The 23124-nt window shown below is 39.4% G+C and overlaps 3 protein-coding genes across 4 annotated transcripts; 2 read left to right on the forward strand and 1 right to left on the reverse strand.

Moving 5' to 3' along the window:
• The first annotated feature begins 1170 nt into the window (after positions 1-1170).
• Positions 1171-5205, forward strand: sptssb (serine palmitoyltransferase, small subunit B). Of its 2 annotated transcripts, XM_067508686.1 has the most exons (3): positions 1172-1680; positions 1777-1872; positions 3316-5205. In XM_067508686.1, exon 3 carries the CDS (start codon positions 3357-3359, stop codon positions 3597-3599), a length of 243 nt encoding a protein of 80 aa, XP_067364787.1. In that variant the 5' UTR covers positions 1172-1680; positions 1777-1872; positions 3316-3356; the 3' UTR covers positions 3600-5205. The 2 variants fall into 2 exon arrangements, with proteins under 2 accessions (XP_067364788.1, XP_067364787.1); XM_067508687.1 differs by lacking the exon at positions 1777-1872 and having other exon boundaries at positions 1171-1680.
• A 7518-nt stretch (positions 5206-12723) lies between these two features.
• Positions 12724-15945, forward strand: otol1b (otolin 1b). Its single transcript, XM_067508846.1, has 5 exons — positions 12724-12923; positions 13400-13815; positions 13930-14019; positions 14748-14819; positions 14897-15945. Exons 2-5 carry the CDS (start codon positions 13413-13415, stop codon positions 15793-15795), a joined length of 1464 nt encoding a protein of 487 aa, XP_067364947.1. The 5' UTR covers positions 12724-12923; positions 13400-13412; the 3' UTR covers positions 15796-15945.
• A 2923-nt stretch (positions 15946-18868) lies between these two features.
• LOC137128594 (high affinity immunoglobulin gamma Fc receptor I-like) lies at positions 18869-22577 on the reverse strand. The gene is made up of 6 exons (XM_067506872.1): positions 22485-22577; positions 22353-22388; positions 21835-22128; positions 21337-21609; positions 20614-20883; positions 18869-20521 (listed from the first exon to the last, which is right to left on the reverse strand). The coding sequence occupies exons 1-6, from the start codon at positions 22549-22551 to the stop codon at positions 20193-20195; spliced, it is 1269 nt and encodes a 422-aa protein (XP_067362973.1). The 5' UTR covers positions 22552-22577; the 3' UTR covers positions 18869-20192.
• Between the last annotated feature and the right edge of the window lie 547 nt (positions 22578-23124).

The following is a 23124-nucleotide window of genomic DNA, read 5'->3' on the forward strand; positions in this document are numbered from 1 at the left end:
AGGTGTATTATGTGAGACTGTAAAAGTTTCATCAAAATGTTAAAAACTTTCCTTATCCTTGATGAAATGTGGTGAAAACCTTTTCATCAGCATTACTCCAAACCATAACTGAACTTGTTTTTGTCGCCAGCTTTGTTGATGGCAGATCTTCTGTAAAGCCTTGTGTAATCTAAGACACCAGAGGAATGTGTTTTATCACAGAGTGAATTAGTCGGTGACATGCAGGAGGAGGACCAGTCTTGTTTCTCATAATGCTGAGCTGGTTAATAGTAATCAGATCTACTTGGGAAAGTGAATGAAGTGGATCCCTCTGGGTGTGTGTTTGTGCAGTGAGGGGGTTCACCTTTTTCAATGATCACCCCTCTGCTGAAAGGATTTTCTCATCACTTTCGCATGTGCACAATCTGAGCCTTCGCCCAAATACTTTTGACTGTGATGGCTAACATGACAGAATCACTTTTCAGATATCAGTAAACCAATGACATGTTGTCCAGAGCTATTAAAGGATAATTAGGCTAATCCTCTGATTTAAATAATGGTTTCCAAAGCTGTAGCTGTGCAGTTCAGGACAGGTCTCATAAAGAACTGGCTGGGCCAATTAATATCTACAGCGCTGTGCAGTATGAGCATGGTGAAAATGTATTCACTCACACTAAGTGTCTGGCATTTTTATGATTCTTTCAAAATCGCAGTGTATCCGTGCGTGACCCGTGCGTGACCTGTGCTGCCCGTGTTTACACATCAATGTCATCAGTGTAACTGAGCTCAGTCAGCAGAAACTGGAAAGATGGAACCTTTTTTTTTTTTTTTTCCACTTGCTTTAAAAAAAATATAATTCATATTCGATATTTTTTCAGTTCACATGAAATAAAAAGTTGAATGATTTTATAAATACTGTTGAATCTGAGTGTGCATTGTTGGCCTTTGGTGGACATGTCAGTCTCACACCTGACATGTCATTGCTTCAAATTTCCATATTTAGTGTAGAACCATCATTAATCATTATCGTTTTATGTAATCGCTACCAATATGTCAAGCCCTTAACCCCTAAAATTTATAAGAACAATATTCTTCTTTTCTATTGGTAGTCTTCAAAAAAAAAGATGCACGGCATGTTATGAACACCTGCAAAACATTCAGTCCAGCTGTTGCAGTGTGGAACTATTTCTGTTACGGGGGGATGGATAACGAGAAGCAGGAGTGTTCCTGGATGTTTGCTGCTACGCATCACACTAATGGACCGTGCAGAGACTGCAGATGAATATTCAGAGCATGTCTGAAATTGTTTCTAGTAAAGTGTGTGACTCGTGTATGTTAATATTTGCTCTCACACCCCCAACATACCGAGACTGCGTTGCAGGTGCATCTCAGCGTGATGCTTTTGCTGTCTCGGCTTGTTTTTTCCATCCTGCTGCTGTCTACGTCAGAGGTGGTACTGCAGCGCAGCGTCGGGCTGCAGCATGGTGGGGCAAATGCCCACAAGGATGCGACACGGGCTGAAGAAAGTTTAAAGATGCTACACAACGCAGGCTACTTTGCACGGCTGAAATAGAGCCGTCACCAAGATTTCGCCTTATTTGTGCCTGTGATGTTGGGACTATTTTCTTTTGGCTGCGTAAACACGCACCGGCCTGTTCGTTTAAGTCCACGGTCACTTCACCTGGATGATTCGGGAGCCAGGTGAGCATGAGCAGAGGGCGTGGTGTCGTTCTCCTAATCTAGGAGTACAACATATATGCCAAAGGCAAACAGTTAAGGCAGCTTTGGTTTACTTAGGGCAGCGGAGCAGCACCGGGACGCCAACTGCTGTCTGCGGCTTGTCCTGTATTAGCCATTAGTGGGTATCCAGGGGGTCTTACGTCGGCTGCTACGGTGAGTACACGTGCACAGTGGCGGCTGCATCAGGCGCCCAACAGAAAGATGCTCTTTAATTTGTGTGTTGAAAGCTTAAACTGAGGAATAGCGATGAACTTTGAAATTGCTCCGCGTGCTAATCATAATACCATGTACTGCAATTAGAACTTTAGCCGGAGTTATTGTGCAGTTTTTCGTTTTTTTTTTTGTGTGTGTTAGAAATGTGTTATTAATTGAGATACTTCAGTCCAACTGTAGCATTTGATCGGCAGATGTGTACTCCTCACCTCACTAATTAAATCATATTACACAAAGGCAGGTGAATACCTATACACATATCGGCCCCGCCTCTGCAAAAAATATTTACCTTACTTGAAATAAGCACGTGTGCTATACCCTTTTAAACGACAGTCATTATTTAGAAATTAAAAAAAGGCTTTTAAAACTAGCCTGCTGAGTCTTCATGTTTAATCTGTGCTGTATGTTTTCATGGTGGTGGTTGAAACCCGTTGCTGATTAAGCTACGATCCTCACATAGCATCAACTATAACACGTGTATGTGTATCTGTAATTAAGTTTACCAAGATAATACACAAGTATTATATTATAGCTCCAATGCGCTGTGCTTGATTGCTCCCTCGGGGCACTGCTATGGATTAGAGGGGATGTTAATTCCCCTGAACACCCTCTAATTAGTAAACACAGTTGCAAGACTATTCCAAGATAATTTTTCCATTGTGGTCGCACAATTGTCCCCAGGATATAGTTGAACACAGAGCAGAACACATGTTTTAGCAGTAATGATTGATTGATCTCTATTATTAGCAAGTAATGATGCATTAATTGGAGTATTACAAAATTACACTGTTGTACAGTTGTACAGTTATTTCTTCTAACAGAGTGTAAAGTGATCTTGCTCCAAGTGTTTGTTAAAATCTTGTGTCTAAGAAGTGAAGTTGTAGAAAGTAACATGATTTACCAAAGTACTGTATGGGTGTACAACTTTGAAGTTCTGTGATTAATACTATGTTATACTGCTTTCCCGTGTAGTTCAACAGAATATTATTTTTATTTAAATATTTTTTTCTTTACTATTTATTTGCCAGTTTTAGTTTCTTTGACAATCAGTGTCATGTGCATTGTTTTACATTAAATAAAGTATCTATAAAACATTAAATACAGTAATGACATACAATAAAAATAATTCCGACACAGGCTGTTCTTATAAGTATTTCTAATATTTTGAGTACATTTGTCTGTTTGTTCTTCTGTACTGCTCCTAAAGTAAACTTTTGAATGCAGGACTTAGTGGTAGTGGTAGTGGTGTGTTTTCACTTTGATATACTGCTCCTGAGTCCTCTGTATGATCATAAACATGTGTTGTTGTTTTTTTGTTATGCAATATACCCTTTAAATCTTTCCCTTCTCTGCCCACTTCCTCATTTTCCTCATTTCTTACAGCTTGAAGCTCCACCTCCTTTTCTCGTCATCCAGCCTGTAGGATGAACTTCAAAAACTTCAGGGACTACCTTGCCTGGCTGTACTACCAGTACCTGCTCATCACTGGCATCTATGTCCTGGAGCCCTGGGAAAAGTCCATCTTCAACTCCATCCTCTTCTCTGCGATCGCCATGGTGATCTACACCTCATATGTGTTTGTGCCCATCCATGTGCGCTTGGCGCTGGAGTTTTTCTTTGGGATCTTTGGTGGCCAGCCCGAGAGCACCATGACACTAATAAACTAAAAGGAGGAGAGAATATGGGGGAAAGAGGCAGAGACTGAGTGGATTAGAATGAGTCTCCAAATCATTTCATACAACTCCACTCCCTGGAGCACCTTGAACCCCTCTTAACTCCACCTTTATCAGCTAAGAATGACTTAAAACACAGTGCTCTTAATGGAACAATCTGAAAGCGAGGGCCTTACTTTAATCTTTACATTGCAAGTCCTCTGGCCTTACCTCATGGCATTAAACACAAGACTTTACATTATTTTCACACCCTTGCTGTTAAACATCTTGTTAAATGTTGTTTGTCCTATTTGTTTCTATTTTTCTTAACAAAATACATCATGTCCTGTGTGAGTGCATACCACCTCTGGGTTTTGCATGATAGGGCCATACATTAGTATTAGATTTGCATGCTTTTCTCACTACAAATCACCGCAACACCCTCTTTTTCCGCCAGGACTTCTAAGCCCCCGTCATAAAATGGGCATTACAGTGTTTAAGTCTGAAACTCGCAAAATATTTGTTGACTTGTTAGAGATAGAGTCAAACAGAGTAACTATAATGAAAGCAGCAGAAATCAAGACATGCTGAGCAGTCTCAAGTCAAACTCAAACCACTCGGCCTTACATCTTCTATAAAACAACTTAAAAAGGTTTTCCTAGAGCTCCCTTCATAGCCACAGAGGACATCAGACAATGATGATGTCCTTTGTGCTCACAGCTCACTAATGGAACTCATCTTAAAATGTTTTGATGTGAACTCACTGTTTACTCCGTGCAGTGTAATTCTAACTGGCAGGACACAAACCGAAAAGCCCAAGCTATGCAATGAATCTAAAAGAGCAATGATCAGGGACGTGTTGCACCCTTGTATGCTTTGGCCCAAGCCCACATTTACTAATTTATTGGTCAAAAACGAATGCTAAAATGAAATACCGGCTTAGATGTGTACCAAGCCTTCGCTCTGTGTTTTTCACTGCAGCTTTGTCAGGAAGGCATGTTCAGTAATGAGCATGAACAAATATTGATAAAACGCACCTTTGTGTTTTAGGCTTGGCTTTGTTAATGCTGTAGCTTTTCTCAATCAGCAGCCTATGAACTGTTTGCTTTAAAATGCAAAATACAGTCAGATTTGCCTGAACAAAAAGCAAAGCTTGTCTGTCTGATCAGAAACAGTCTTCCTTACTGAGAATGAGCCGAAGAGAAAATGATTCATTGTGTGTTGGCATTAGTGATGGGCATCGCATTTAGTTTAGTGCCCAAGATCATCTTTCATTGTTTGTGCTCGAGGTCAAGGGCTTTCTAATTAAAGTCTAAACATGAACTTTATGTTGATTTATTTGTATGCAGATTTATATTTATACACACTGGTAAATGCTTGGCTGGTTACAATGTCAAATACCAAGTTTTTTATTTATATAATTTCTTTACTGTGTATTTTCACCTGTTTGTGATTCTGTATTGTTTATTTCAGTTTTATCGAAGGTTTGCAATAGTCTCAAGAATGTAGAGCTCTCTGAGAAGCTGTTTTCACCTTTCACCAAACGAATGTTTTATTTATATATGATAGTAACTGATCACTGCAATATTCAGAAAATAAAGATCTGAAGATGCTTGGCCAACTGTTCTCATCCTAGTCTGTTTTTTCTTCAGTGTCTTTGAAATGGAAGAGCAAGCAAAACAAAAGCATTAAGGTAGGACAATCCGGACACAAGAGACTGTACCACATAAAGTGAATTTAAACAATGAGGGGCAGAGCCACCAAACCAGTTCTACCTAGCCTGCCAAAAATGAAAGCACTGGGGCTTTGCTTCCATCACCCCTATGTAGACACTAGGTAACTTGTCCATGCCTACAATGGTCTGTTGACCTGAAGAGAACAGCGTCCATCCATTGTTGGAATAGTCACAGTTGACACCAGTGTGAAGGATAATGACTGCACCTGTTTTTAAAGGCTTATTGTGAGAAGTAGGATCAGCCCAAATGTGCTGCTTGTTCGTTGCAGATGGTGAATGAGGGAGCATGGAACATCTTTGGTTGCTAGCATAGGTGCAGCTACTGGCCAGGTCTCTACAGTACGTTAATGCTTTGTAACTTAAACTCCATTTTGTTTTTTTAGTCCAACATGAACACTCCCTCTTCTATTCTCCCCTTTATCTCACCCTCCTATCTTCTTTCCTATTACTATCTTCATATTATCTCTTCTACTTGTTTGTGGTGCACCTTTTCTCCCCTTTCACTTTATTTCATTATCCCTCATCTTTTATGTGTATGACTTCTTCTTGTCTCTTGCCACATTTAGTCAAACATCCAAAATAACGCTCGTTCTTTTTAAATGTTTGCCTCGGGCTCTTTAAAGAGCTCACTTCTGTTTGCACTTCCATGTGATTCTGTATCCAATGATGAAAGTAGCTAGAGGTTATCTCCATGATGACATGCTGCAAACAAACTTTTATGCAGACTCTTGCTCATGTCACTTGTGACAGTTACTCTCCATTAAATCAAGTGGACCTCATAGCAACGGCTGGGTCCACAGACAGACAGGTACATGACACAGAAAAAAACAGACGTGTGCACACTAGCACTCTCACCTGGCTTTGGTTTACAAGAAAAGCCCAGATAACATCATTGCCAGCATTTGATAACATCTTCCACTTTGGTTCAAGTCTTACAGCCTCAGACACACACATGCTGCAACTACATAGCCTGTGGCAATAACACCTACTGCATCTCCTACCGGTCCCCGTGGTAATAATCTACTGTTAAGGCACAATCTCTGAGTTGTCACACATGAACAGAAACAGACATGGTATTATAGCTTGCTTGCAAGTTAAATTACCTTTATAGAGATGACTGGTTACAATACTTAACACTCTCTTTTGAAAACTAAAAACAAAGCATGTCTGTGAAGATTCTCTGAATATCTTTGTTCTTTCAACATAAACTGCTTTAAAATCCAATTGGTCTCAATTTTCCTGTACTCGTCATACTAATATATATCATTTAAAAAATCTGTGAATGTCAATGTCACTGAATCTTTTATTGTTGAATATTAACCATTACCACTTAACTTTTTGTAAGTTTGTCAGTCTGATTCATAGTGAAACAGAAAATAACTACTTTACAGACACACACACAAACCCACACAAACACATAAAAGTACAGAACAATGCCCTAACGATATGTTATAGAGTCATTTAACAGGCTTATTTTGATGGGACACTGTTTGCTCTGCTAGGTGTGTGCGCCTGTGTTACTAAATTCTCCAGGTTAAACACACTTTTCACTGTATATTTTCTTAGGTAAAAAAGTGTCACTGTTACTGATGTTTTTGTGAATAAATGTCACTTTACTTTTTCAACCAAACTCCAGGAAAAGTTTGTTAACCAGCCAGAGTCTATACTTAAACATTTTCTGCCATAATGTTTCATTATTTACAGTAAATGTTTCTTGTTTGAACTTAAATTCTTTCATACACTGAGAAAAACAAAGGCTCAGCAGAGTAAATAAAAGGCATATTCTATATTGTTTCTGATTAAAAACAAGGGTTAGTGCGGTAACATGATTTGGTAATACAATCATATCCAATACAGAGATCAGGAACACGTACGGGATCTCATTATTTTGGTTTATGCATAAATTCAAGTCTGTCAGCACCAGCATCCTTTTAGACTGTTATCTCTACCATTAAGGTTTATGCAGGGTCATACAGTATGATTGTGAAATTATAGCCATTCTTTGTTGATCATAGATTGGGAAGGAATTCACCTAATGACGCATCTCCTAGCTCTACATTATATCTGAACACTGAATCAGTCAATATAAATCTAGGTGTGGCTGGTCTGATAAAAGCCTGAGCCCGGCAGGGTGTGATGCCCCAGCTGCAGCCAACCCTGTCACTGACCCTGGTTGAGCTTTCACCACAACTGAGGACATGCTGTGCTCTGTTTAGGGTCATAGTAGGTAAAAAAGCAGCATAGTTTGTGCTTATAAATACAGAATACTTGAGAGAGCAGCATCACACAGGAACTGCTGTAGATTAGTCGGTAAGGCAGTCGTCCACAGACCGCAGGGTCAGTGGTTTCACTCCTGGTCCCTCTTGGCTAGGTATTGAAGTGTCCTTGGATGAGACACAGAACCCCAAGTTTCTTCTGGTGGGTTCAGGCAGTCCGGTGAACACCTTGCACATCATTGGTCTGTGAGTGTGTGTTTGAATGGGTGGATGAGAAACAATATTGTAAAATGGAAAAAAAAAGACTTAATAAGTACAGTATCTCTTGCTGTCTCTACACACACACACACATGCAAGCACACACACATACACACACAAAAAAAACCACATATATTAAATCCTTGAATTGATGGGCAGGGGAGACGCAGTGGTGCAGTAAAGTTAAAAACTAATATTCTAATATTCTGAGTTGTTTTCTACCTATGAACTGGTGTAGATGTACAGTGGTGCTGGGCAGCGCACCTCCAAACTTCTCTCCTGGTCTTCCAACCAAAGCACCAGCACAAAAACCACAGTCTTTGAATCAATGTAGTATTGCTGCTTATTTATGAACTTAGCTCACGTTTAGCGTCACTTGCAGCCAGAGTCGCAGCTGCTGTTTATTGTCTGGACAGGAAGGGACATGGCCATGTGCTCCTGTTGTTTTATCATAGTAGTAGCCATGGAAATGGTAAATGCTTTTCTACCTATTGGAACTCATGAAAAATGTCAACATGAAATAGAGTGTTTTCTGTTAAAGACGACTTAAATGTGATAAAAATATTAAAAACTATATTGAGTTTATTCTTTTGTGTCTGTTAATTGCAGAATTGAATGATTTTAAAAGGTACACATCATTGTAAACCAATCAGCCACAACATTAATACTGGTCTTAATAAAGTCAAGGAGGCCAAGGGTCAGCATAGTCACTCTGATCAGTCTGCAGCTACACAGCCCTATACACAGCAAAATGTAATACACTGTGTGCAGAGGTGTTTGAAGCACACAACCTCAATACACAGGTTAAAGGTCACGTATTAAAGATTTTTCACCACATTAAATATTTCAATCAATTAGAAGTAGTAAGAAAATTATTTACGTTTTACTTAAAGTGCAAAAGCAAACTAAGAAACTAAGAAAACAATATAAACAGTATTGATTGTGGAAATTATGATAAAATATGTACAGTAATAAATAAAAGCTGCAGCTGATTTTAACCACCTTATGTGCTGACAGGTGGATAAACATAAGAGCCATCAATCTAAACCAGATGTGAGCCATTTCTGATTCACATCCATTTTCCTATAAAAATTATCTTTATTTTAATCAAAATACTTGTTTTAAGCAAGTTATTTTATACCCAAAACATTCAATAACATAAAGGGTTTTTCAGAAAAACTAAAAAATATATATAACAATTCAAATAAAAGCAGCATATTTTAAAAAACCTTTTTAAATACAAAAAGCCTCACATTTCTAACCTTTAGGTCACCACTGCCCTATATAAATGAGGAGTCGTGATGAAGGAAGTGTTGTCGGCTAATGGCTGAACACATCTTGATTTTCCCTCTACACTATCCACGGACAGTCACAATGGCACAGTGGCCAATATCTGTCCCTCCTCCTCATCTTAATTTCACTCTCTGATCTGTTGCTCTTGCTTTTCCTTTGTTGTCTGAAACAGAAACGCTTGTCTATGGCTACAACTCCAAAGCTCTAATTTCTAAATGATCAACCAAGCAACTATTGTTGATACCTGTGAGGAGTGGGTGTTCCTCATTGGTAAAGAAACCTTTGCAATGTGTGAATTGAAAAGTGAGTACGAAGCAGAATTTGTGCTTGCAGTTTTACAGACCTGGTTTAGAGATGTTTCAGGTTTAAGTTTTAGTTTGTAAACAACACTGTGAAAAACTTTATAGCTGACAGTTATACATGCAGTACTACTCTTAGACTTTCCCATTTTTTTCAGTATGAAAGTTTCTGCAAACTATGTATTATCAGTACATGATTTTGAATACATGCATTTGTATTTGGGTCTTTTCAGGGATCTTTAATTCAGGGATTTACTAAATTATCTGTGACCTAAAATACAAGTTTGCCACCAAGTGGCTAAAAAGAGAAATAATCTTTTGCTCAGTGAAGAAGGTACATCAACAATCACTTAATTCTTTGCAAAAAAAAAAAAACTGAAAACAATATAGTAGTACTACCTCTGATTCTTCTTCTTGCATATGTCAAAGTAAGTTGTAGTACATTCATGGAAATGTTTCCCACCATGTGCAAGGGGCTGTGAAGGAATGTTTGATGGTGTACCAAGAATTTTGGTGTGAAACACACAAGGGAGGGAGGGAAACAGAGTTTTGTAATTTGGCTTTTCAGTGGATACCAAACCTGTCCTATGTTCACAGGGTCATGGAGGCAGTTGATCGAAACTGAGTGGTATGGAGGTAAAAGAAAATTAGTTCGTTTTTTAATATGTCCTTTTGGTGGCATTTGGTGATAAAAGAGCATAGAAAGGAGTTTCATGTGCTGTCTATGGGACCTTTGTTAGGAATAAACTAAGAAACCCACAAAGAGGCTGCAGTGTGATGGTACACAGTATAAGTATTATAGTTCTTTGAAGTTAAAGCACAAGTTAAGATAAATGAAGAAGAAGGGGGCTAACAGGAGGGTGAGTCAACCATTAGTGCAGGACATTTAATGTTACCCACATATTCTTTAACTCGGCCAAGACTTTTTTCCGATAAATTCTTCTTTCAACAAAGTGAACCAATGCGCCGATAGTCAGTCCCCTGTGCATGTTTACAGAAAAAGGAAGCTTTAAACTTATTGCAACCTAATTTTTTATATTGGTATTTAAGAATTACTACTACTGGTAAATTTTACTACCAGGAGCAAATGTGTTTGCTGCCCTTCTTTCTTTGGAAGTTTGAGCTCAGATCATCCTCTGCTACTTGACAGAAGTCTGCCTTGTTACAAAGTTTAAGTTAAAATAATGGAAGCAAGCAAAAACTGTATTTTCAGCTGGAGTTCGAATGCCCTTTAAAGGTTACAGCCAGCTTAGCATAGAGAGTGGAAACAAGGCAACAATAATTTACAGGAAGTTCTCATTTCAACACATACCTGCTGCCACATGGATGCTAGAGATGCTGCTATGTGTTGGATGAGAGGGTAGTGACAAACAACAGCTAGAATGACTCTGTTTAAGCTGCCTGTGAGCAGCTCAAACAGTACTAACAATGGCTTTCAATGAGAAAGTTATTTCCACTGATTTCCTTCAAACAGATGATGTCTACTGGCACATTTTCTTTCATTAATAAAAAACAAACAACAAACACCATTACATCAGTTCACATCTTTACATCTTCCAAAAATACATCAATCTGTTTCTGTTAGTGATAACGGTTGAGCTGGGAGTATGAAAGCTCCAAATAACAAATAGTAAAGACTGGAAATGCAGCTGTTATTATCAACAAGCTGCCACCATGTTTGCATGACCACTTTTGAGTGCATTCGAAACAAATCCCTGCCATCAGACGTTTGTTAGAGAAAGCGTGGCAGGAGAAAGTGTTTTTGTACTCTGACTACTTGAGATGTGTCTTTATCACCAGCAGAACTCTTGCCAAACTCAATAACAGCTAATTCTACAGGATCTAGATTTTCAGAACAAAAAAAAAAATGTTTTAATTTTCACCTGTGATCATACATAATCATACAGAACATATGTGGTTGCTGTGTTGGAAACCAAACAACTCTACACGAATGGGGTAAATGTAAAGCAATACAGCTCCATCCATCCAAGTCATCTTTGGTTCTCTTTCTGCTCGGCTGCACACACTGTGTAAGTTAACTCTTCCTTACCCCTTACCTCTATAGTGTGTTTGTGTGTGAAGGGGAGCTGTGGGCAAGGATACTACTAGTGTATGAATGAATGGACAGGTAAGCGGTACCCGGGTCCTCTGTGGCGAGTTGGGCACTGTAAGCTGACCGCTGCTCTTATATGTAGGTCTGAATGGAGCTGAGTGGCGATGGGGCTGAGGTCAAGCTTGGAGAACCCCAGAGGAACCGCTTTCCTTCCCAGGAATCAGCTACATATCTTTATACTCCATCTATTTGTTTTTATGGAGGGGCAGGTAAGGACATTTCATATGAGCTGCTTGGAAGAAGGAAGAACATGAGTATGTAAATGGGGGTGAGGAGACAAAGAAAACTGTATGTAGGATTGTTTAGATAAACTTCAGTAGCTCTTTCTCACCATCACCCCTCTCTGTTTCCCAAAATTCATTTCCCTTATTCCTGCTATAGATCCCTCTAAAGGACATGAGGTCTTTGACAACTGAGGCGTGTCCCCGGCTCAAACATTCATTGTCAATGGCAAGTGGAGAGTTTCGACCAGACAGCTACTAGAAAGTTACTTTTCTACAAAAACCAGATGCTATCTTGTTACAACCTAAGAATGAATCATTGTCCAGCCCCACAGTATGAATCATAGTTAGCAAATGTAGCTGCCAACAGTCTGTGGGGCTTTTGTGCAGTAAGTTGGCCACAGTGATCAGGCAAGCATTGCAACTGTAATGATTTACGGGAGATAAGCTGGTTCCTTTGACAAAGAGCTCAAATTTAGCAACTGTTGAGTGAGGAGATTATCGGTGCTCTTAAGGCTAAAGCTTTCTACTGGATGTTCACCAAAAGCCAATAGGTTGTAAAACAGAGCTCTGTGTGCTAAGTGCCAATTTGCAGATCAAGTAGTGAGCCATTTTAAATTACCTGTTACAAATATTGTCATCTAAGTCAGCTTACAAGGTTTTGCATAGGACCATAAAATAAAAAACCTCAAATAAAAATGCTTTGCATCTTTCTGCTTCCAGCTACATGCAGAGTGTTGTCCAAACATACACTTGAAAAAAAGCCTGTTGTAGTGCCCTGGCCTCTGTCACAGAACCCTCTTTGCTTGGCTTTGTCCCACCTTAAGAGCCTGAGTAGTAGGTTAGAAGTTGGAGGAATGCCTCCCATATCAGGTGACCCATTGCCCCACGGCCTTTGCTCCTCACCTAGCTCGCAGCGAGGGAATGCTCCTGGTGGATGCTGTATCCCGTGTCACAAAAGCACCTTTCTACACAACAGGGGTACAGAGAATGGGCCACAGCACAGTGGTTCTCCTTGGGTCAGCTCCAGTCTGCATTAGTTGGATTTCAGACCTCCCCCTGTGCCTCCAGCAAACACCCCCATTGGTGGGGATGTTCTTTTACCCAAGCCTGGCAGAGATAACAGAGAGACCTAGAGCTCCTGGTGCTGCCTTCAAGACATCGCTAGAGAGAATAAATGACCATACTACTTATGCAAAACTGGGTGAGTCTCATGCGCTTTGCTGAACACATATTCTCAGAAAGTTGCACATCAGCATGACTAATTCCCTGGTAAAACTACTTGTTTATGTGTAATTGTCATATAAATGATTGACTTTAACTATGTGAAGCTGCAGGTTTTGATTCTAGTTACATACTTGAGCTGCTCAGTTTACTGTTAAACTACTAGGAGAAAATGACCTATGCAGTCAGTTTTGATTAAAGGGCAGACTGCAGAATTAAAAAATGCAACTGAGAAACAATGTAGCTCCAACCTGAGATTGACATCACAGAAAAGATCTAAGTATAAAAAATAATAAACTGTAAATCTAGAAAACATAGATATATAAATGACAAAAATGTTGGGAGCAAAAAGATCATCACTCTGATGTTTATTTTGAAACTTATTGTTGTTTGAAACTAAAGCAGATGGAAAATGAATAAGGGGAAGAAAAATGTATTGAATTCATCTGTTCTCAGATCCCAGTCAACCATGAGGATTATCTCCTGTCAGTTGACCCTCGTAGCTGTAGTTGCAGTTACACTCACTGTGATGTCCTACGCTGAAGCTAAGACTACGCAGAAGCCAAAGTACCAGTACACCAAGAAGCCTGTCCCTCAGATCACCGTGCTCAGCCCTGTGACCACAAGCCCACCCAAGACTCTCAAGGTAGTGCTAACTGCAAAGCCTGTGGAGCTCCGTCCACTGCCCCCAACAGAGAGGACAACCTATCCAAGCCATGTCTATCCTCAGCACTACACTGAGAGCACAGAGCCCCCTGGTGTTGGCCCTGAAAACTACACCTTGGATTACAATGAGTGCTACTTCAATTTCTGTGAGTGCTGTCCACCTGAAAGAGGCCCCATGGGACCAAAGGGAGACAGAGGCATGGAAGGTATAAAACTCACTGATAAAACAAATGTTCAATCGTATTCATGTATGAATTTGTTTATGTGTTTGTTTGCAAAAATCAATGTTATGATATATTGTATTATGTATATTTAACTAGGTCCACTGGGGGAAAGAGGCCTGGCAGGAGCCGCTGGTTTACCGGGACCACCTGGTGTGAGTGGTCCTATGGGGTTAAAAGGAAACAAGGGTGAGTGCAATTTTTCTTTTTGATTTTAATTCATTCCCAAGGAGAAATTGATGTGGACAGACTGCTACATTTAAGGCATTCAGGGTTCGGAATTGTGTGTCTTGTTCAAGGACACTTCAGCATGTGGCTATGAGGAACCAGTATTAAAATCATTGACCCAGCAGAACATGGACAAAGCTAAATGCAATGCAGATTTCAATCTATATATATGAAACCTTTTTACCACTTTACTTAACTTTGAAGCTATGCGCCATCTTATTGTGGAGCAGGTCAAGCCTCTTACCAACACAATGCTGAGATAATTTCTTACCTTTTGAGTGAGGCCCACCCTTCAAATCAATCAGAAAAGGTCAGCCCTTCCAGTTATCCATTAGTGTGGGGCACCTTGTATAGACTTGAGTCTACTCAAGAGGTGCTTTCATCTACACTGAGATGACAACAGCCAACACCACACTAGCATCTTTGTCCTAGATACTTTGCATATTAACCTCCTTCAATTAATATGTTCTATGAAAACAGACCCAGAGCAATGGTATTTAGTTCGTATTTTTGAGAAAAAGAGAATAATCTTTTAGCAAAGCCTTATATTTTTATAAAATTATTTTTGTGACTTTCAGTGCCCTGAAAGTGCTGCTAAATATTTTTCTTCACTACAGTTTCACTGTTAAAGAAATGTATGTTCTTACAATTGACATTGTTAAAAAGCTTTATTTTTGTCAATACCTTAGGGGATAAAGGTGATACAGGAAAGAGTGGGACTACTGGGCCACCGGGAATAACAGGGAAACCTGGACAAAAAGGTACAAACTTGTTTAGTTTTTTTTTATTTTGTCGTCAGACTTCAGTTGTTCTGAAACAGCTTCTTGTACTTTTACAGGTGATGTTGGCTCAAAAGGGGAGAAAGGTGAAGTAGGGTTGCAAGGTACCAAGGGTGAGAAAGGGGAGAAAGGTGAACCTGGCCTGAATGGGACTGTTGGTGAGAAGGGAGAACCTGGAAAAGAGGGACCCGCTGGACCTCCAGGACCAGTTCTTGAGCTAGGTCCTAAGGGTGATAAAGGGGATAAAGGTGAATGTGGTCTGTTCGGGGAGAGAGGACCGAAAGGTGACAGAGGGGATCCTGGGCCTCCTGGCACCCCAGGAGGCATGGGCATTCCAGGAATAAATGGTAAGCATGGATCCCCAGGTCCTGTAGGTGCCAGAGGGGATCCAGGACATCCTGGAACACGAGGAGAACAAGGTGTGAGTGGGCCTCAGGGACCACAAGGCATTAGAGGGATGCCTGGGCCAAAAGGGGACAGAGGGTACCATGGGATGAGAGGAGAAAGGGGCATTCGTGGATTAAAAGGAGCTAAGGGAACAGGGGTCCCCCAGAAACGCTCAGCCTTCAGTGTAGGCATCTCTCCAAGAAAGTCCTTCCCTCCTTCTGGCTTCCCAATCCGCTTCGACAAAGTCTTCTACAACGAAGAGAATCACTTCAATGTCACTTCCAACAGTTTTACTTGTGTCCACGCTGGGGTTTACATCTTCTCCTTCCACATCACCGTACGCAATCAGCCACTGCGAGCCACATTGGTGGTCAACGGGTCACGACGGGTAAGGACACGTGACTCTCTGTACGGTCAAGAAATCGACCAGGCGTCCAGTCTGGTGGTGCTTCGTCTGGCAGTAGGTGACCAGGTGTGGATGGAGACACTTAGAGACTGGAATGGGGCTTATGCCAGCAGTGAGGATGACAGCATCTTCTCTGGTTTTCTGCTTTACTCAGATAATGCCTGATACTCACTTGTGCTACAGACTTCTTCTACTGTACTGTTTTAACTTGATCATATCCAAGAAAAGGCCAAATACTGTTGGTGCTATCCCACAATACTCATCAGTTATAAACTGCTCCAAAGCTGTACTGTACACTCCGCTGAATGTCTGAGGACTGGCAGTAACAAGATTAAGTTCCTAGCTTTATCACCTTAGCAATATCTTCTTTTCATACCTGCTAAAATTGCTTACTGCTGGTATACGTATTTACAGTATTTTGTAATGGCCTTCAGCAATGTGCACACAAAAACACACAATGTCACATAGATATGATGAGAAGGCATTAAAAAATGTGATTGAGGGAAAAATTGCCAATATTCAACATAAATGCAAAGTCAAACACAGAGCTTTACTAAATACACACATAACAGCCTCAATGTATGTGTTTAGTAAAGCTCACTATGGGCAACAAATTGAAAGAATAAAAACTAAAGAAAAAAGACAAACAGTGAAAACAATAGTGCTGTATTTAAGTAAAAATTGAAACAATTGATTATACACTATGATGGGTATTGGATAATTTAAACATCAGCACACATTTGTGAACCTATTGTGATGCTTTTGTTTATACATATTTGTAGATTGAAGTGTTTATAATAAATATACCAACACTAAACAAGAGAGTTTTTTTTTTTTATGTGCATTACGTTCTCCTACACAGTATAGGTGTTTAGACTGTCCTCTTTCCAGTCAACATCTCTGAAGCATTTTAAAATCCAAGGGAAATTGGGACATTATCTAAAAAAAAATTAAAAATGTTATTCTGTAAAATGAGATTGCAAGGGTTACAGATAAAAAAGTTTAGTTTGACTGAAATATGAAATATTTGAAACTGAAATATTTTCTAAGTTTGAATTTTATATGATACCATTAAATATGCATGATCCCAAAATTTGAAAATTATATTATTAAATATTCATTAAATCTGGAGAAATATATGTAGGCATTGCAAAAAGCCCTTCATTGGTGAAGCACGTACTACTTGCATTTAATATGTCATATGTAATATGACAAAATATTTTTATTTATTTATTGACATTACCAGGAATCTATATTTATGCAATATTTCTCTTTGTTAAAATTGTATTTGTGAAACTTGCCAAGAAGGTGAGTTTACAAATCTCAATAAAAACTTGGTCACTTGGTTTAGAAAGAAGCTCTTAGACAACCAGTTTCTTTGCTGAGGCCAGATTTACTGGAGTCTTCAGGGAATTATCCTCTACTTCCCAGGTGTAAGTATTGTAGTATTGTAAGTATTATCGAATTTTATTATCGAACTAATTCCTTGCAGCATTTGACGGCTATAATGCTAATTATGCGTGAGCATGCTAGCAACTTTAGCTTAGCTTTGGCGTGTTAATTGTGTTAGCTAATGGCTAAAGCTAAAACTAGCTTGTTGTGATACAGTCTATGAGCGTTCCGGTAACAAAAGTGACTGCTGCTGCTTCATGCTCTGTCATATAACGTCGATTAAAACAGAGACTTTTCAGATTTCAGAGTAAAAACTACAGGTTGCAGGCTGACATGGAACCAACTATAAAATAAGTGACAGATATTGTAAAACAGAGGCAAACAGTAAAACTCTGCTCATTTAGCGAGTTTATATCAGTAAAGTTTGTGGAAACGGCAAAAAACAAAGCAAAAGTGTTGATCATTTCAGTTCTCAACAGCTGTTGTGGAGCAGATTGTTCACCAAAATAAATGTTTATGTAACAAGTGATTTGTGTCCTGTTTGTAGGCGTTTCCATCGTGGGAGAGCTGATGCAAAAACTTGCTCACCCTGACATCATCATAGTGGATGATGAATTACTAATGCTGCGCACAACTGCACCTCATAAACTAGTGATAACCAACCAGGATAAAACTGGCAACAGGTTAGAAGACACACAGTACAGTTAGCAGATATCGGCTAACGTTATCTGCTGTAGCTAACAGTTAGCTCTGCTGTCGGGAACAGAAACACTAGAAACACTGTTTGGCTGAGCAGGAGAAAGTCAAGAGCAAAACGGCCAACTCAAAGACAGGTAAAGGTGAGACTCACCTGAGGGACTGTAGCAGCGGCTCTGCGCTCCTCCGTCCAGGACTGGCTTTACTGACCGGCCTCGGAGCTTCAGTCTTTTTCACTGCTGCCTGAGCGTGGACTGTAAGGCACAATGTGAGCTGAACCGTACTTGGCCTTTAAGGGTGAGCCTGGGAGCCTGAGCTGGGGGCAAGGAAAACTTTGTAATACAGACAAATCGCTTTACGCACAAATCTTGCAGATGGCAGAACAGTAGCACCTTACGCTGCATCTCCTTGTACTCCGGTCTACTCTCTTCAGTTCTCTCAGTGTCCCTCTTCTTTTTAACTAACCTGTTGCCCTGTATACAGTCCTGAACTTCCTTGTTCTACCACCAAGTATCCTTTTCCTCTTTCCCGATGATACACCGAGGACCCTCCCGTCTTCCTGATCCTACTACATTTACTTTACATTACATTTACATTTAGTCATTTAGCAGATGCTTTTATCCAGAGCGAACTACAAGTGAGGTACAAGGCAAGCAAAAATCCAAGTCAAGGAGAAAACGTCAAAGTCCTATCAGAAAAGTGTTTATATTTCAGAAGATGCAAGTGCAAGAAAGAGCAGAAAGGAAGTATATCCACCTTCCTTCTCAGCATCTTGTCTACCAACTCTCTAGCCTTCCCTGCCATCATTCAAAGTCCCTACTGTCAGTCATGGATTCCTGGCTTTTCTCTTCTCCCTCTGCCTAAGAACACGCGTTCCTCCTCTTCTTCTTCGACCAACAGTAGCCCAATTTCCACCTCTACAATCGTGTGTTTGATTTTATTTCTTTGGATGTGAAATGTCTTATTGCTAACTTAAATAATAACAACAACATTTTCTGAACTTAGCTTTCTGGTATTATTTATTTTTTGATTTATCGAAGGAATATTTTTTTGCCGTGTGGAAAAAGCCAAAAACCAATACTGAAAGGTTGCGAACTTTGGGCACTCAAGGAGTACTGCAATAAAAACAGACATGACAGGAAGACCAGACCACCTCTTAAAGCCACCGTCTATGTTTATTGTTGCGTCCACAAATGCAAATCAGGACTCATTAAATTTACATTTAAATTAAATCAAATTAAACTGCCGTGGAAAGAAAAAACATATATATAAACAAGATCTACAAACAACGTTATCTTCTCTGAGCCACACTGATTTAAAATGGGCTCAGGTGAAGTGGAAAACTGTCCTGTGGGCCGATGATGAAAATGCTAAATTCTTTTTTGGAAATCTGGAACGCTATGTTCTGCATGCTAAAGAGGAGAGAGACCATCTGACTTGTTGCAAGCTCACCGTTCAAAAGAAATGATGTGGGGGAGCATTACTGCACATGGCATGTGTAACTTGCACATTTTTGTGCTCCATTAATGCTAAACCATATAATATACATATTTTGGAGCAAAAATACTGAGATCTATATAGAGAGCTCAGGTCCTATGGTCCTACAGCCCAAACCTGTCACTCTTTAAAACAGTTTGGTGCATTTTGAGCAAAGAATACAACAAAGTAGGCCCCAAAATGTTGAGCTCCTGAAACCCTATATAAAAAAATGAATCAAGCCATTGGTCTCCTCAGCATGTTATTAAAAAAAGAAGCCATGTAACCCAGGTAATGATGGCCTTGTGCCAACTTTTTTTTGAAACATATTGCAATAAAGTCAAAATGAGCATATATATTTCATAAAACAGTCATAAAACAAAGAAGTTTCTCAGTTTTATCATCTGATATTTGAACTACTGACAATAAGACGAAGTCATTTTCTTACACCAGAAAAGTTATTTTATGTCACTGTTCTGTTGAAGCTTTTCCTGTTTTCATCAGTTTCATCAGCCTTTCTCATGCTTTGACCAGTGCTTTCCTTTTAGACACATAAATATGTATGTGTTGGGTATACAGAGAATGTCACTGTGACCTATAGCTTTACCATTATTTCAAAATAACCACTGTCATGTTATACCAATACTTTTCATATGTAATCAGTATTGCTGTACATTAGTCTTGTGTAAAGACAGTGTGTACACCAAAATAAAGTCCAGCAGTTTATTTGCTTTATTTGCTTCAACAAGTTCAAGCAAACATTACTAATCCAGTTAGTTCTCTACAGAATAAATCATCACGTTGACACAGTACTTTGTAATGTTTAAAATGAATATTACACAGTGAACTGCATATTAACAGTTAAATGACTCAGAATTATTTGTGTGTGATTACTAAAGATGTGAAAGTAACATGTCATTGCCAACATAATGTATAGCACAAATCTTCAGTGGTGTGTATTTTATGATAAGGTCTCAATATCAGACAGTGGCTGGATATTACTCTGAGGTGCCAACAGACTGCTCAGTGAAGGCCAAATCACTAGACATATCACCAGACATATCACCAGATTCCTGAGGTACATTGATTGAAATTTGGTTGTGAGACAGGACAGTAGATAACAAAGGGCTTGGTTCTGGCTTTGAAGGATTCAGGAAAGGATCGGAAGGCTGTATGCTCACTTCTGTAGACTGAATAAAAGAAGGAGCTGCCATGGATTGGTCAGGGGAGTGTTGGGCTGCAGTGGGTTCAGTTGCAGCAGGTGGAGACAGGTCTGGGGATGAGACTGGAGGAGTCCATAGGAATCTGGAATCTTGACGTTGTCCTCCTGTTGGGTCAAAGACAATGTGACCTCACAAGCTGCGCTCTGCTTTACACTTTTGACAAAGACAATTAAGGTTTAAATGTTTACTTAAGTACCTTTCACTATTCCAAAGCTTTTGGGCTCACTCGACCTGGAGAGATTCAACATAGGCACCTTGGCCTTGCAGCTGTACTGGCCTGGAATCTGATTGACCAGATCATGGTTCTCAGAGGTTGCTACTCCCAGTCGAATGTTATTCTTGTAGAAGTAGTAGTTTATTGGATGGGCAGGGGCAGGAGCGTTGTATTGGACGTGGCAGATGAGTTTCATTTTGTTAAGAAGATTTATGCTGGTAGCTATCTCCAGAATTGGCTTCGATAGAACCTCTGGCATAGACCCACAGAAGAGAAAATAGTGCTGACATTAGAATACTTGAAATAAATGTCTGGAGAACAAAATATTCCCTATTGTAAATTCTGATAATCAGTTAGCTTAACAACAACTGAACTAAAACCTACTAATTTACCATTTTGAGAAATGCACTTGTGAGATGAGAGTGAGATGTAAAGTACAGTACATTTATATCTATATCTCTACAGTTCATCACTCTCCTGTCTATGCGCAATACAAACCTTCAAAAAGCAACAAAGCTAACTGAGTGGTAGCAGAGGATTTGCTACACTGTAATTTTAAAACCAACAATTTCTGTTTTTACAGGCAGTTAAATTATAAGGAACCATTTTTTCTTAAGAAATTAAGAACATGCGCCTTCCAAAATCACTACTATTCTCTTACATCAGAACCAAACTCAACATGCACACGTCTGTATATAAACTTACCTAAGACCTGCACTGGAACTTCAGCTGAAATTACAGAGCGTGTACGTCTTTCTATGTCCCAGGAAGCCCTGCAAGAATACATTCCTTGATCTTCAACAGACAAGTTGGTCAGGTACAAGTCTGGTTTGCGGACCGTTTGTGTCATGACTTCCACACCATCTTTGTACAGAACCACTTCATGGAGGGCGGGGTTGCCACGGACATGACACCTGACATTCAAGTTATTTCCAACAAGAGTGGGATGATTTGGGATTTGCAGAATAGCCCACCCTCCTAAAAAGGATTACAGCGAACAAAAGCAATTCAACAGGCATGTTCTTAGATATGTTGTAAGATCCGAAGTACAAAGTAGAACACACAGGAAACGGCACAACAGTAACATGCTTAGACAACATTTAAAGGATCAAGACTTCAGTGTTTCCCAATTTTTTAAGCAAAAAGGAAGTGGGCAAAAAAAGTGAATTCATCTGATTGTGATAGTAATAAACCCCATTTTACCATCAACGGTGATCTCCACAGGCAGACTTTTGCTGGTGTGTATGTCTCCTACCAAAGAGTCCCTCACTCCCTGGCAATAGAATTTCCCACTGTCCTTAACTCTGGCCCTCTCCAATCTATAGTTCTCCCCAGATGTATTTAACTCCTCAGATCCCTTGAACCACAGGTATCTCCAGGTGGATCTGTGCTTATCAGTTATGCTACATCTCAGATGGACACTCTCTCCAGTGAAGATCCTTGATTCCCCTGATACAATCTCCACCTCAGCCTGTAATGTAGTCAAATAAGGAACTACTGTATGGAGACAAAAACGTAAGGGATTTAATAATGGAAGAATATCCCAAACTAATCAAAATACATGTAATTATAAATGTTATTGTTCAACTTCAATGTACTTAAAATGACATATCATTTCTTCAGCAGAAATATGAAATTAAAACAATTCAGGTGACAGTTTAATTTTATACAGTATATGTTTAGGTGACATAGAAATAAATCAGGATTTTTTTGATACATACCCTGAGGCACTACAAGCTGTGGTAGTGTTAAAAGCCCTAGAAATAGAAGATAAGTCAGGATTAGTTACAGTAGGTAAGAATATTTTTAAAAGTTCCAAATAAAATTTTCAAACGAACTGAGGAAAGACTCACCAAGAAAGGAAATCAACATGTCCATCGTGACTGATACAGTTTGTAAGAAACAAGGAGGAGGTTTCATTTATATCTTATGAGGAGGGAAGTAACATTTTTTTTAAGAATTAACACATCTCACTCTCTCTCTTACACACACACCCACACACACCCCCACACACACACATATCCTCTTTTCCGAAAATGCTGTCTTATTCAAAGTTTTCTTTTTACCATGAACTTTGATAGGGATTTCTACTTGTGACAGGAAAATGACCATTAACAAGCAGCCCCGTTACTCATTATTAAAACTAACATTTCTGAATGCAGTGAAAAAGAAAGGGGAACTAAAGGTAGCATGCCTTTTTTTCCGAATTCAGGATGCAGTTGAAACATGCCAACACCCACCAAGAGAGAAATATGCTAAGAATAATGGAAAATAAAATTTTTACAGTGTAGAAAAGATGAACCGAAAGCCTAGTTTAAATTTCCCCCTAAAGTTGGAATTTTTTCGTTGTTGAATCATCTCAATCATCAAATTTTAAGTACAGAACAAAGGATGTATCACTTGAGTTTGAAGCATTTTTTTTACTTTCAGCATTAATACTTAATTCAAAAGCAACCAGTAAAACATTATTATTATTATTTTCACAATATATTC

This window comes from Channa argus, chromosome 6 (assembly GCF_033026475.1).
Source record: "Channa argus isolate prfri chromosome 6, Channa argus male v1.0, whole genome shotgun sequence".
Lineage (NCBI taxonomy): Eukaryota > Metazoa > Chordata > Actinopteri > Anabantiformes > Channidae > Channa > Channa argus.